This window comes from Dromiciops gliroides, chromosome 1, assembly GCF_019393635.1.
Source record: "Dromiciops gliroides isolate mDroGli1 chromosome 1, mDroGli1.pri, whole genome shotgun sequence".
Taxonomy (NCBI): domain Eukaryota; kingdom Metazoa; phylum Chordata; class Mammalia; order Microbiotheria; family Microbiotheriidae; genus Dromiciops; species Dromiciops gliroides.
The window spans coordinates 490,292,533-490,307,989 of NC_057861.1; the positions used below are offsets into that span (position 1 = coordinate 490,292,533).

The window sequence follows — 15,457 nt, forward strand, 5'->3', positions numbered from 1 at the left end:
TAACTGGGACACAACCAACCCCCTGGGCCGGGCTCAGTTTCATGGTGTTCACTGGGCCCAGCCCTCCCTCAGAGGGAGCAGAGTCATTGGGCATCTGGCTTAGAATCACAGAGTCATTAAATTTTTTAATTTATTTATTCAACCAATTAAAATGTGCCTGGCAGAAAACACTGCCTCCTTTATTCTTGTGTGGAGCATTTATTGCTGAACAATGAAAAAAAATAAATTTTCAAATAACAATAATAAACAGATGCATCCAAACATGGAAACTCCCAGCGCAGGATCCAAGGGGGGGGGGGGAGGGAGGAGACTTGCTTGGTCCTGAGATTAGAAGAGAGAGAAGAATGGGTCCTGACTGGGACAGGCCAAACACATTCCTAATCGGCCAGGATACCAAGCTGAGTCTCTGGCATTTCAGAGTGCAACAGTCTTGGTGCCTCACTTTAGTACATTGACAAGCTGGAGAGTTAACCAGGATGAGGAAGAACTTTGAGCCCATGTCATATAAGGATCAGTTGAAAAAACTGGAAGCCATATTCAATGACATGAAGGGCTGGTGATTGGAAAAGGGATTAGATCTGTTTGTTCCGGTGTCTAAGCACTGAACCAGAGGCAATGGGTAAAAGGTACAAATAGGAAAACATAGGCTTGATGTCAGGAAAACCTTTCTTTCTTTTTTTTTTTTTAGTGAGGCAATTGGGGTTAAGTGACTTGCCCAGGGTCACACAGCTAGTAAGTGTTAAGTGTCTGAGGCCGGATTTGAACTCAGGTACCCCTGAATCCAGGGCCAGTGCTCTATCCACTGTGCCACCTAGCTGCCCCCTAAATTGAGGGTTTGTTTTGGTTTTTGGTGAGGCGATTGGGGTTAAGTGACTTGCCCAAGGTCATACAGCTAGTAAGTGTCAAGTATCTGAGACCGGATTTGAACTCAGGTCCTCCTGACTCCAGGCCTGGTGCTCTATCCACTGTGCCACCTAGCTGCCCCCAGGAAAACCTTTCTAAAAATTAGATCAGTCCCAAAGTGGAAGAAGGTACCGTGAATGATGATGGGTTCTCTATCATAGGAGGTCTTCAATGAACTGGCTAACCACTTATCAAGTATGGTAGGACAGGGAATCCTTTCTGATAAGAGCTATACCAGATGGGCTAGCCTGATAACTTGACTTATCTCTATTTCAATTCCCCCTCCATGAATGACCCAGATACTTAGGATTATAAATGATCAAAGATTTAGAACAAGAAGGGGCCTTGGAAGTCATCTCTTGCAACCCCCTAATTTTATAGTGAAGAAACCAAGGTCTAGAGTGGTTAAGTGACTTGCCCAAGGTCACATAAGCACAAAAGAGCAGAGCTAGGAGTTGAACATGGGTGTTTCTTCTGCACAGCTTCTAAGGATCCTGGTTACAGTTCCATTTGTGAGCAAGTTTCTCTTTAGGGTAAAAGAAGCTTTGAAACTCAAACATGGAAATTCTAGTCACACAGTTAGAGAATGACCCCAAAATATAACTATGACATGGGACAAAGGCTCCACTGAGCCCACTTCTCTTATGAATGTAGTCTGGTGATCCAGTATTAGAAACAGCATCCCCTGCCTGGCATCTTCAAACCTAATTTTGTTGCTGTTGTTGTTTAGTTGTTTCAGTCATTTCACGTATGACTCTATGTGACTTTTTGGGGGGTTTTGGCAGAGATACTGGAATGATTTGCTATTTCCTTCTCCAGCTCATTTTACAGATGATGAAACTGAGGAAGACAGGGTTAAGTGATTTGCCTAGTAAGTCTAGTAAGCTAGTAAGTTTCTGAGGCCACATTTGAACTCAGGTCTGCCTAACTCCAGACCCAGCACTCTACCCACAGTCCCACCTAGCTACTCCAATCTAATTTTGAATCACAGATTTGGAGCCGGAAGGAATTTTTGAGATCATCTAGTCTAACCCCCTCATTATACAGATAAGGAAACTGAAACACAGCAAGGTGAAATAACTTGTCTATGAACATAGAGGTAGAGCTAGGATTTGAACCCAGGTCCTTTGATTCCAATGCCAAATTTTAATTTCTAACATTCCCTTTCCATGCTCCCAGGAGGAAATGCTAACTATAAAATATAGGATTTGAACCCAGGTCCTTTGATTCCAATGCCAAATTTTAATTTCTAACATTTCCTTTTCATGCTCCCAAGAGGAAAGACTGACTATAAAATATTCATAGTGTTTTATAAGGGCTAGAATAACATTTAGAACTGAAAAATAACCTTCAAGATCAAATTCAAATCTCTATTTTTATAGACGAAGTATTTGCTTAGAGAGAGGAAGAGATTACTCAGTATTGCATAGTCACTTAGTGGTATTATAAGGATGAGATTCCAAGTCTTTTTAGTCCTAGAATCGCAGTCTAGAGCACTGTTTATTTCAGGCAGTAAGTCAGTCAGTCAATAAATGTTTATTAAGCACCTGCTATATACTCAGCATTGTGCTAAGCACTGGGGATACAAGGAAAGGCAAAAGACAGTCCCTACTCTCAAGGAACTCACAAACAGGGGCAATACCAAGCAAACAAAAACATTCAAACAGGTTATATACAAGATAAATTAGTTATAATCAACAGAGGGAAGGCACTTGAATTAATGGGGATTGGGAAAGGCTTCCTATAGAACAGGGCTCCTTAAACTTTTTCCACTCATGACCCCTTTTCAGGTATATAGGTATATAAAATAGTTAAACGTAACCTTTTACTGTTGCCACATTTTTGTGACCCCTGAATTCATTTATGCAACCCCATATGGGGTCAAGACCCATAGTTTAAGAAGCAAGGATACAGAATGAGTGATTTTAACTGGGATTTATAGCAAGCCAAGGAACAGAGGGAAACCCCACCTATCTCTTTCTTCTCCTTTTTTCATTATATCCCTCACTTTCTGCTCCTTCTTCCGTTTCCCTCGAGTGGCACCTGCTCCTCTCTGTAACTGCCCAAACTCATTTTGCCTTCTATTTAGGATCACACTCCCTAAAGGTGTAACCAGGCATAACCCCAGAATTTTTCACTTTTCAGGAAACTTTTAGAAAAGAAAACAAGTAAAGTCATTGGGCACTTAACCATTCAACTCTAGGGAGTATTTTCGACCTTATTCTCCCTTGCCCATCCACCTACCCCTAAGATTACTAAATAAATAATCAGAATCAGTGTTAAATCAATGAAATCTGAGGATCTAAGACAACATCAAATCATCCACCCCCTTTACAGGTTTAGAAACTGAGGCCCAGAGAGGCACCATTTTTTGACCAAGGTCACACATCACATAGTGGCAAAACTGGAATAAGCACCCAGGACTCCTGACTCCTAGTCCCAGTGCTTTTTTTTTCACTTCAACATATTGCTTATTCACCAAACTTCCAAACCCATCATCAATTCACTTCACAAGTCTCTGGGCCTGGCTCCATGTCAGGAGGAGCTAGGAGGAGGTAACACAGGTCCCTGCCCTCTTGAAGCTTGCGACCTCATCACATATAGTTCAATGTCTCCTTCCAAACTAGCTTTGTCATTAGGCTGAGGAGGGACAGCCCAAAAAGCAGGTCCGTTTTTAATGGGCTTTACTAAGGCTCTGGCCAATTAAACCCCTCCCTGCCCAAGCAGCTGTTTAAAGGAGGCTCTAGCCATCAGATGTGGCAGCTGCACCACCCCATAACACAGAACCCCCAAGCTCCAGAGACGCCAAGGCCTCTGTCCAGGTAGCTGAGCTTGTTCTGGAGCTTGTGCTGGAGCAGACAAGCTCCACTCAGGTCTGTCCTTAGGGGACCCACCCTAAGAATCTGCTCCCCCTAGAGCCTTCAGAGCCCTCCATCAGGGACCTAGCTTCCCTTGAGTGAAGTATATTGGAATAGCAGGGGTGAGGGGGGTGTGGAGCACCTCGGATTGGGGTACTGATTCTAGTGTTTAGTCATTTTTTTTTCAGTTGTGTCCCACTCTTTTGGGGTTTTCTTAACAAAGATACAGGAGTGGCTTGCAGTTCCTTCTCCAGCTCATTTACAGATGAGGAAAGTGAAGCAAATAGGGTTAAGTCACTTGCCCAGGGTTACCCAACTAAGAATTGTCTGAGGCCAAATTTGAACTCAGGTCTTCCTGACTCCAGACCCAGCACTTTTTTCACTTCACCTAGCTGCCCCTCCTGATCCAGCAGCAGCATCTAAAGTTGTAGAATCATAAAACTTTCAGAGCTGGAATGGTGCTTAAATTATTTTTCAATCCAATAATCCAATCTTCATTTTACAAATAAAGAAACTGAGGTGGGTGAGAGTGGTCTTCACGTTACACAGTGAACCAAGCCCTGACTCAGAACCAGATTTCCCAACTCAAAGACCATTGCTCTTTCAACTACACCACTTTAACTGCCATAGAGAAATAGCATCTTAAGATCTACAGCTGGAAGGGACCATACAGATCATTTAAACCAAGCCTCTCATTTTACAGATAAGGAAACAGGGCCAGAGAGGTGAAACATCTTGCCTAGAGTCATCCAGATGGCGAGCAGCAGAGTAGGGAGCTGGCCTACACCCCCACTATCGGGAATTAATGAAACCGGTACAGTAAATCTCTACTGAGGCTCTGCATCTGGTCCTATGCTAGGTCCTGTGGGAGTGCCAAGAGAGAAAACCCTTAAGAAGTTTATAATCTGAGGAAAATAACACAAACCAATACAGCTGTGGGGCAGTGGACAGTCCTGGGGGGAGACTTCAGACGACTGAGATCTAATCTTGCTTCTGCTTGCTACTGCCAAGCTGTCTAATTTTGGTTGTCACTTCTCTCTTTGTCTGTCTCTGTCTCTCTGTCAATCTCTCATTCTCTCTCTGGGGCTCAGTCTCTTTATAAAATACCAGAGGTTTGGGATTTTCAAATGAGAAAGCAGGTCCAGAGAGGTTCATTTGTAAACTTTTTTCAGGGTTTAAGAAAAAAAAAAAAACCCCAGAAGGCACTAGGGTCTCTAAACAAGCCTTAGATTGTGTGGGGGCAGAGATTAAGTGAAGTGGGCTGGCAGGTCCTGGTCTGGGATGGCTTCTAGAAGGAGGTGGGGTCTGCCAAGTTCCCAGCAGGCGCATCAGGCTCTCTTCCCGACGGTGCGGGGAGGGGATAGAGGAGATCGTTAAGGGTTAGCGCCCCAGAGGGACAGCGGAGCTGGGCAGGAAATTAGGAGGTGTTGAGTGAACTAATCCCAGTGGGTTTCGGGAATGGGGGCGTTCAGCCTCCCCCCTCCCGTGCCCTGGAAGCTTGGAGACGTCGAGAGACAAGGGGATGAATCAACTTCCTGGATACTCCGCTCGGAGTCGGATCAAGATGTACCTGAGCGCGAGCCGATCGAGGCCCGAGGGGGCGGGGCCATGGTTGCACGTGACCCGCTCCGCCCCCTCCCCCTACTCCTCCTCCGCAGGTGGGGCCGGGCGGGGCCATGACTCACGCGGCTCCCGCCGCCCGCCCCTCCCCTCGCGCCTGCTTCCGACTCGTCCTCTGCCGCTTGTCATTTGCCCGCTTTACCTGGGCAGCTCTGTTCAGCCTCCCCTTCACCCGCCCGGCCGGCCGGCCGCTGGGTCCCAAGTTGCTGGAGAGAGAGCTGGGGTAAAGAGGAAACCCTCCATCTACCTATCCTCCTACCCACCCAGAGGCGTCCGAGACAGCCTTCTCACCCAACTCAACCTCCCACCTCTTCCAGGGACTTCCCAGCACTTTGCTGTGCTTGGAGATCTGAGCGCAGGCCCTGCTGGCTTCCCGGGCTTATTGTTGGGGGTTTTATTGCTGCTGGGGGAAGAGAAGAGGGAGAAAGCCGGAGGAAGGGAGAAGACCAGCTTCCGGCCACCGTCACCTAGAAGCCCCCTTAGATTTCTGAGCCATTTGACCCCCAAGCTGACCCCTCTATCCTCGGCTGCCCTTTCCACGAGCCCTTATTCATTCTCTCCGCCTCTTTCCCCAAACAGGTTCCCTGTGCGCAGAATGCAGGTGAAGCCTGTGCGTGCCAACCACCACCTGACCTGCTGGGCAATCGCTGGGGAGTCAGTCATCTGAGCTCAGGATCCAAGGAGCAAGAAAGAAGGAGGGGGAGAGAAGCACGACTTTGGCCTCTGGAAAGTCCTATACAGACTCCACGCTTGAACCTCCCCCTCCTTCCCCTAGTTTAACTCTGCTCCAGCCCCAACCACCCCTTCCTCCTTCAGACCTGCCTTGACCAGTGTATGTGCCCCTGGTACAGCCATGGCGTACTCCCAGGTGCAGTGCCTGGACGACAGCCACGTGAACTGGCGTTCCAGCGAGTCTAAACCCGAATTCTTCTATAGTGAGGGGCAGAGGTTGGCCCTGGAGGCCTTGGTAGCCGAGGGTCCCGAGGCCTTCTACGAAGTTCTCAAGAAGGAGAATATCCGGGACTTCTTGTCTGAGTTGGAGCTCAAGAAGATCCTGGAGACAATTGAAGTCTATGACCCAGGGTCTCAGGACCTCCGGGAACACAGAGGTCTCAGTGAGGGCTCTGGACCCAATGATAAGGAAGAGAATGGAGAGGGAGGTGATGGTGATGATGCTGATGCTGATGCTGATCTGGTCCCTTCCTTGGAATACTGGCCACAGAAGTCAGACCGCTCTATCCCACAGCTGGACCTTGGTTGGCCTGATACCATTGCCTACCGTGGGGTGACCCGTGCCAGTGTATATATGCAACCCCCCATCGATGGACAAGCCCACATCAAGGAGGTGGTCCGGAAGATGATTAACCAGGCACAGAAGGTGAAAAGGGATGGGGAATCCTGAGGGTGAGGGAAAGGGAATAATAGTTAACATGTATATAGGACTTTAAGGTTTGCAAAGAGCTTTACAAATATCTCATTTGATCCTCACAACCACCCTGGGAGGTAGGTGCTATTATTACCCCATTTTACAGGTGAGGAAACTGAGGCAGAGATCAATAAAGTGACTTGTCCAGGATTACACAGGCATTTGAAGCCAGGACTCTATTCACTGTGCCACCTAGCTGCCTTTCAGGAAAGATAGGACTCCTGGGTTTTCTTAAAGTTTTACTGTATATCAATGAGAGAAATGTTACCTTAGAGGTCAGGAGGCAGCAGAACATCCCCTCCAGTTTCAGAATACTGAGGAGAGTAGAGACACAATGATCTTCAGGACTGAGGGAATACTTGGTAGTCAGACAGAAATGACAGAGAATCAAATTATCTTTGAACTGACCACTTTCAACTGTAACCCACTCCCCTTTTGCCTGGCTTTCCTTTTCAGATATCTTTGTTAATTCATATCAACTTTCCCTTCTTTTCCACAAAGACTTCCTGAGAAAGAATTCAGTAGCTGAACATATTTTGCTTTTAGGTAGTGGCAGGGGTTTTGTGCGTGCGCGTGCGTGTGTGTGTGTGTGTGTGTGTGTGTGTGTGTGTGTGTGTGTACATACGTACCTACCTCTATGACTTAGTGAATAGTAAGAGAGCTCCTGCCCACGCAGATGAGTATTGGTGAGACCAGGGTGGGTGTGGGCATGACTCAGATCAAGGTATGGTCTGGATCCAGATTTTGGGGTCAGAAATTTGCCTACTGTGCCCCTAAGCATGTGATTTAGACACTAGAGGGTAGTTGGAAAATAGACAGACCCATTCCATTTGTAGCTAAGATAGATGGATACTGTAGTCTTAGAAAAACAGTATATTGGGCTTAGCGATTGGAAGGTCTAGCTAAGTTTGAGTCCATACTTTGCCTTAGCAGTGCTGTGTGATCTGAGGAAATCACTTGATTTCTCTGGTCCTCCATCTCTGTTTGGGTAAACTTTAAGATGCAAAGTAGATTTCCTGGTTCTACTTCTGGAGCCAGAGGATTTGGTGATGACTTGGCATGGGCAGGCCAACATGTTTCATTGCTGAACTGAGAATTGGACAGAGGTATTAGGTTGCTGGGTAGGAAGACTCAGAGACTTCAGCAGGGAACATTTAGGCTGAATCTTTATAGAAACTTAGAGTTAAAAGGAACCTGAAAGATAATTTGGCTCCACTTCTGCAGGCAAAGAGGTGGAGCATGAGGCCGACTCAGCTTCCCTTTAGTTTACTAATACTATCCAGCTCAAAACACAAACTCCTTCAATGGATCCCTGAGTTTGGGGTTTTATTTTTAGCCCTGCAGAGGATATTGAATGGCTTCCAGAGTCTGCCTCACACTTTAAACTGTGTGTGTGTGTGTGTTGTGTGTGTGTTAACCCTCAACATAGTCCTCAAGCTATTAAACAGAGCAGTCAACTTAAAATGGGCCTTGCTTCAGCCTTGCCTGGCTGTAAATGAACTGCTGTTTTGGTCACATCTGCACTTAGAATTGTAGGAATGAGAGCTGTCGAGCACTTCAAGATCACCTAGTCCACTCCCTTTATTTTTACAAATGAGCAAACTGAGGTCCACAGAAAGGCACACAAGTACTCAGTGGCAAAATGGGGATTTGAACCCAAATTTCCTGATGCCAAATCCAATGCTCTTTCATCTATATCCTGGTGCTTCTTAGAGATTAGCGTCATCCTAAGCATAGAACTTGATGCCTCTAGGTTGAATTCCCTAATAGATCGACTTTGAGCCAAGGGCTCAAGAGTTTACTCAGGGGTAAAGGTTGGTATGTTTTTGGTCTGAGGATTGGTGACAGGGGTGCAGAGCCTAAAACTCTATTGTGTTGCTACCTTTCTGGTTGACTGAGAGTTAGACTGGGAATGATCTCTGGAAAGGCTTAGTGACTGAGGGGAAACCAGCAGAAGGTCAGGAGTCTCTGTGGCCGAGGGAGAAAGGAAGAGAGAATCTTGAGCATAGAAGCTGGAAGAATTCATTTGACTCTTCTCTCCCCTCCCCTCCCTCCCCTCCCCTCCCATGGAAGGGCAGCCTAAGAGTCCAGAGGCTTCTCTCTTGGAATTCTGAATGAGGGGAGAAGGGGAGAGAATCTTTGTTGTATTAGGTTCTAGGCAGAGGAGAAAGGGCATGCTGATATGTATGACCTCTAAGCAACCTTCCAATTCCACTATTCTATGAATTCTCTAGGACTGTTCTGATAGCCTCAGAGCCAAAAATGTCCATTGTTATTTTTAGCTCTCCCTCATCATAGGAAAGCCAAATCTAGAGGAAACTCTGGGCTGGATAAGTGGAAGGTGTTGGAGCAGGGACTGTTAGTTCCTCTTCTGCTTCGTGACCATAGAATCATAGATTTGCAACTGGAAAAGACCGTAGAAGTCATTTAGTTTAACCCCTCCCCCCAATTTTAGATAAGGAAACTGAGGTAAACTGACTTACCTGGTGTCTCCTAGGTAGTAAGCAGAACTGGGATACAAACCCAAATTCTCTGACTTCACATCCAGTGTTCTCACTGAACTTTGCTGCCTCCCTCCTGGCACCCCTGCCTGGAGTATTATTCAGATTCAAAATGACCAGCATTCATTTTCTACCAAGTCTAGTAACCAAGGGGACAATCTGACCTGGAAATTCCACCTGCATCCTATTAAAGGACAGCTGAGGAACCCAGCTTCCTCTTCTTTCCACTAGCAGTGGTTCAGTGGCCAGGGAAGCAGCAGGACCACAAAGCCAAGCTGCAAACTCAGTCCTCTGGGAACTGAGTTCAAAGAGTCCTAATCTCTCCCAGACAGACAGACACTTGAATGATGGAGCCAGATAGAGGAAGCCTGAGGCCCTGTGGGAGGCCACTTTTGGTAGCAGCTTTCCAGGTGACAACTTAGACTGTTCCACCCCACTGACCAGAGTAGTTGTAACCTGGCTGGCACCGATAGCAAGCTTCAGAGAGGTGACAGGTACCTAGCCTTTGTGTGGGCACAACAGGGGACAAAGATTGAAATTGTCCCCCAGACATGGAGAGGGGCCAGGCAGGCCATTCAGGGATCTGTTGGCAAAGGACAGGAGACTCTAAGGGAAGAAAAGGCTCCATCACTCAGTGCTGTGGCTGAGAAAAGATGTGCTCAGAATGGCTCAGTTCCCTGTTCATCTCCAAATCTAGCAGGCTCTTGTCAGTTGCAGAATTGTCACCAAGCAGTCCACCTTGTGGACCAAGGAATCCAACCCTTTTCAAACCAAGGGGTAAACCATTTTTGTTATCCTGTCCTCCCTTCCTAGGAACCACCCCCAAACATCTGTAAGTAGATGTGGGCATTGCCTTTGCCACCAACCTATGAGGGCCAGCCCTGGTGTTTGGCGATTGTCAGCGGAAAGGTGCTGCAAGGTCCAGAGACGCTGATGAATGCTGACAGGGTACATTCCCATGGGGCTCTGAGTATTTGCCAGAACCCTGAAGCTGACATCCTACCGCCTGACATGCTCTCTGGTTCTTATCTCTTCCCCTCAGCTTGGTTTCCATCACCTGAATCATCAGGTCCTGGCCTCACCCTCCTTCCCACGCCCAGTATTCCCCTAATTAGCAGAAGAGGCTGGGATTCTGGGTACATTTGAGCCAAGAAGCTCCTTCATGATGTCCTGGATCCTGGTACACCATTGAGACTAGCAGTGCATATGTATGGATATGTGTGTTTCAGGCTTCTGATGTTTCGTTGCCTTTCCCACCTCTGCTAATTCAAGTGAGTGGCTCACTTCCCTCCTTGAGTGTCTATGTCTAGATGAGCTGCTGCTGCTTTGGGAGTGGAGGTGACTCATGCCTCTGAGTAGTGCCACTGTGGCCTGATACCTCTTAATCCTGTCAGCAGTAGAGCTAAGACATCCTTCCTAAGGCCCTCCTTCCCTTCCCCTCTCCCTTTCCTAACAAAGTGGAGGGAAAGTGAACTCCTCTAGGAACTACTGTGGGGTCCCTTCCCACCAAGAAGGTCAGTAGCTAGCTGAGGAGATTGAATCTTGGTTTTTCAAAGGAGCAGAGGATTGAGAATCAGGAAACCTGAGTCTCTGCCACTAATTCACTGATTAACTCCATCTCTCTTCATCACTTCATCTCTGTGCTTCAGTGTCCTCTGGAATCTGAAGGGGTTGGATTAGATGCTCTATAAAGTAACTTCTAATTCTAACATTCCTTGACTTTTCCATAGTGAGAGAAGCTGTGACCTTTTTGAAGGTCTAGGAGACTGGATTTTTGTATCTGCCCAGGGATGGGGTGGGAATGGGGGCACAGGGCCACAGCCATTCCTTCTGGTTAAGGCTATCAGTACTTGGTTCTAGGGTGTTTGGTCTTTGCTTTTAACTCTGTTGTTCTTCCACAGTCTCCCCTCATCTCCCCACCACCCTTGCCCCACCTTTCCTCCAGGAGCCTGTGATTATGAAACTATGATTTATCGGGGAAAAACCTGTTGGATTTTTACCTACAGCAGCTGGAAATTCCAGCAGCATTCCAGGTGACATCCCCATACTATGTGGCATGTTGTTTCATGCTGGAAGACAACAGAACCTTGCTTAGAGGCTCCAGCTTCCTCAGAGCCTCAGGGAGATGTGGGTACATGGCTATAAGCGCTTTGCAAACGAACTTCAGCAACAGGGCTGATGGCTGGAATGGGCTACGGAAGGGGCACAAACCAGCTGAGGGAGCTGAAGGCAGAAGAGTAAGGTCAGGCCATACATTCCTTCACTTAACAAAGATTTACCTATTTATAGGGAAAGACAAAATTGGAGGCCATCCCCTGTCCTTTAGGGGCTTACAGTCTATTTGGGGAAGATCAGATATATGCTAGCTTCCATTGACCTGCTCAGAGGAAGGTTCCCTAGCAATATCCATTATTATTCCATCCACCAAGTTTCTGAGAGTTTCTTCCATCATAAACCTGTCAGCTGAATTATCCTCAATCTAGCCCACCAACAGCTTTAGGCACAGCCCAACATACTATCTGCTCAATCAATGCTGTTTCACAATATCTTCATTCATATATTATAACTAAAGTAGTGAAAGGTTATTTGGCTTATGGCCCAAAACATGTCAGTCAATAGAGATAAAAGTTTGACTCTCCCCCCACCCCTAACCAAGCACAATAGTTGTTTCCCCAAGCATACAGTCCCTCTCATTTATATTGTTTCCGTATAGCTCACTACCCTTGTAATCTTGTTTCACTTGATGTTGCTAGTGATGTTTGTTAGAAAGGGTATCTCGTTATTTATTGAGCTCTTATTCTGTGCTTCAGAGGGTAACAAGAGAAACAGCTCCCTGCCCTCAGGAAGTTCACAGGAAGTAATAGGAAAGAATCTGAGTAGATAAGATCCATACAGGTCTCTAGAGTCATCCACCATTGGACACCCTCAGAGGAAGGCTCTCTGATAATATCTATTATTTCAACAATCAAGTTTCTGCTTCAGCCCATGGATTTCTACCATTGTAAAACTGTAAGATATATTATTTTCTACCCAGCCCACCAATCAACTGATAACCAACCCACTGGCACAGCCCACATTAGATTGTCTCAACCAATGCCATTGGAGTAATATATGAAACAATATAATAATAACCGTGCTAGGTAGAGTGGCACAGACTATGAGTCATTTTTTGGAGGTCAAAAGACCCTAATAGATTTGGAATCAGAGGATCTGGGTTTGAATCTTAGCTCTGAGATCTTGGGCCACTTACAAGGGCTTGTTTTCTCATCTGTAGAATGAAAGGGTCGGACTAAGGGATCTTTAAGACTGCTGTTCCGTTTACAGTCCCCTGATATTGCTGTGTGAAAGAGATCATCACCCTATTCTAGGTTGATGAAGGAAGTGAGACTTTAGCTGAGCTTTGAGGAAGGGGAGGGCTTTTCTGACAAGGAGGAGAAGAGTAAGCAAAGGTTCAGAGACTGAAGTGCAAATAGAAACATGCTGTTCTGCTCATTTCCCCTTGTCTTGCCTGGCTTTCCAGGATTCCCCACTGTCCCAAAATGGGCTCTGAAATCTTTAAACCTCTCCTTCCTCCACCCCATGGCAACTAGTTCCCTTTTCCAAACCTTGTGGAGAAAAGTGTTGGCTTCTCTTTAAGAGCATGACCTCAGAGGCTCTTATGAAGCAGTCTCATGGTAGCTTTCATTGGGTGGTTGCTCAATCAAAGCCAGTGTGGATGTGCCACACAAAAGCCTGAGACCAGTCTTTCATTTGAAGACAGTCAATTTAGTTTAATAAGGGTTCCCCTCCCAACAGAGATCGGCTAATCAGAGACAATTGACCTGGGATTATAGATGGGTATTTATTGGCAGGCCTCAGCAGATCACTAAGCTTCCTGTCCTAGCGGTGTTTGTCATGACTGAAGCAATAGCTGAGGTCTGCAGTCTTTTGATGCTGGCTGTCACCTGGAAGCCTGCCCTTACTTAAGATTGGAGGGAACAAGGTGCCAGCATTGCGGGACAGTGGAAAGAACATTGGATGTGGAGTCAGCAAGTAGTTCAAATACACTTCTGCCACTAACTATGACCTCTGGGTCTCAGTTTCCTTATCTTTAAAACTAGATCTGGGGGGCAGCTAGGTGGTGCAGTGGATGGAGCACCAGCCCTGGATTCAAGAGTACCTGAGTTCAAATCCAGCCTCAGACACTTGACACTTAATAGCTGTGTGACCCTGGGCAAGTCACTTAACCTTCATGGCCCCACAAAACCAAACCAAACCAAAACAAAAAAAACCTAGATCTAGACCAGACTGCTAAGAATCCCTCCAGCTCTGAACCTATGACCTGCAGTGAAAGCAATGTTAGCCAGAGCTCTGGGGACTTCATTGTTGTAGTGAGTCACTCCCTGATTCTGGTGCCCTCCAAGAGAACATTTGGGGAGCTGGTGTAACAAGAAATCTGTAGCCAGCTGTCTATAGGAAGAACAAGTCCTACACCCCCAGGACTTTTTTTGGTAGGGAGAGAGCAGGAGTCCTATGCTGTGATTTTTATCACTTTAGTACTTCCTCTTTAGAAGCTCCGTTATTGATGCAAATGTCCAATTCTGCTGTAATTTATAGTCTTAGATAGTAGTCCGGAACATTGAAAGTTGAAGTAACTTGCCCATGGTCACAGGGCTAATCTATGTTCAAAGCAAAATTTACCTCCTCCCTCCCCCAACTGGGGTCTTCCTGACTCCAAAGCTGTCCCTCTCAACTACTCTCTCCCTATGGCTCTCAAAATGAAGAAGAATGGACCTTGTTTGATCAGCTCTTTCCAACCCAAGCTTGATGCCAGGGTGTTAGCCTCTCTGATCAGGTGCTGGGGTGGGGGAACGGAGAAACTGTGCCCCAGTAGGGACTGCCAGGTGGGAAGCAGCCAGGAGGAGAGGCCCACAGCTCAAGAGCATGACCACCTGATCAGTCGTGCTGCAAGAAATGCATGATGCACACCTCTCTCAACAGCCTTTACTCCACTCCTAGTCACTTTTCCAGGCTGACTCAATAACTATAGATATGGAAAACCAGGAAATGTAGATGTGTGGGGCTTCCCCCTACGACTAACCTGTGCCTTCCCAAGTACACTAGTAACATTTCTACCTACTTCATGATCCCTGCCTAGTTCTCCATTTTTCTATCTCCTAACCTAGAATCAAAAATTTTGAGCTGGAAGAGACCTGAGAATTCTTCCCCTCATTTTAGAGATGAAGAAAAGTGAGGCACAGGGAAAACTTTCTTGCCCATGTCACAAAGATAATAAATGGAAGAGCTGGGATTTGAAGCCAGGTTCTCTGCTTCTAGAGCCATTCCTCTGTCCACTGCCCCTGCTTCCTTTCAGCTTCCTGTCTGAGAGAATGGATTTCCCTTCTCTATTCTGGAAAACATACTCTTAAGAGTTATCCTCAGAATGCAGGTTGAGAAGCAGCCTACACCTCTCCCACTGAGGTAATGAAAGGGTTTCAGGGGTGGGGTTAGGCCAGCCGCCAAGATGAGAGAGGGCCAGATAAAGAATCCCACTCAAGCTAGTTATTTACAAGTTCACTTCCTGTTTCAGCCATTAGCAAGAAGACTGGTCTCTGGATTTCTGACATCAATTTAGACAACCAATCTTTCTTGGGAAGCAGGAAGTCCGATAATTATCACTAGCTAAAAGAAGAATAGACTTCAGAAGGGAAGAGCTTATCACAGGTGGTCTTCAAGCAGAGGTTGAATGAGCATTTCTTAGGGAGGTTATAGATGGGGAATTTGTTTAGGTATAGACTGGCTTAGATGACCTTTGGGCTTATAGCCAACTCTGAGATTCTGTGGTACCAACACATAGACAATTGGAATATAGTGAATAAGTACTGGACCTGAAGTCAAGAAACCTGAATTTTTCTGCCTAATACATAGTAAACACTTAATAATGTTTGCTGACTAACTGACCTCCAGCCTCGGATACTAACTGGATAAGTTAACTAATCTCTCAGCCTCAGTTTCCGCATCTGTAAAAGAGAGATAATAATTTATACTATATTTCACTGGATTGTTATTGAGTTACATAAATGTGAGTTAATATGATTATTGCCATAACTTAATGCTCATAATATCCTTTAACTCCAATATAAATTTAGCTACAACCTTTTCAGTGCAGG

The 15,457-nt window shown here is 46.1% G+C and overlaps 2 protein-coding genes across 7 annotated transcripts in view; one reads left to right on the forward strand and one right to left on the reverse strand.

Moving 5' to 3' along the window:
- The window catches only part of SLC5A10 (solute carrier family 5 member 10), a 186,461-nt gene that overhangs the window by 48,675 nt on the left and 122,329 nt on the right, over positions 1-15,457 (reverse strand). The gene's annotated exons all lie outside the window — the stretch shown is intronic.
- Positions 5,462-15,457, forward strand: part of FAM83G (family with sequence similarity 83 member G) — a 62,395-nt gene continuing 52,399 nt past the window's right edge. For 2 of the 3 annotated variants that reach the window (XM_043978041.1, XM_043978043.1), the window contains exon 1: positions 5,792-6,759. In XM_043978041.1, coding sequence (XP_043833976.1) covers positions 6,235-6,759 — 525 coding nt within the window. In that variant the 5' untranslated portion in view covers positions 5,792-6,234. Of the gene's footprint in view, positions 5,605-5,791; positions 6,760-15,457 lie in introns of those variants that run through there. The other variant, XM_043978042.1, reaches the window with a different exon arrangement.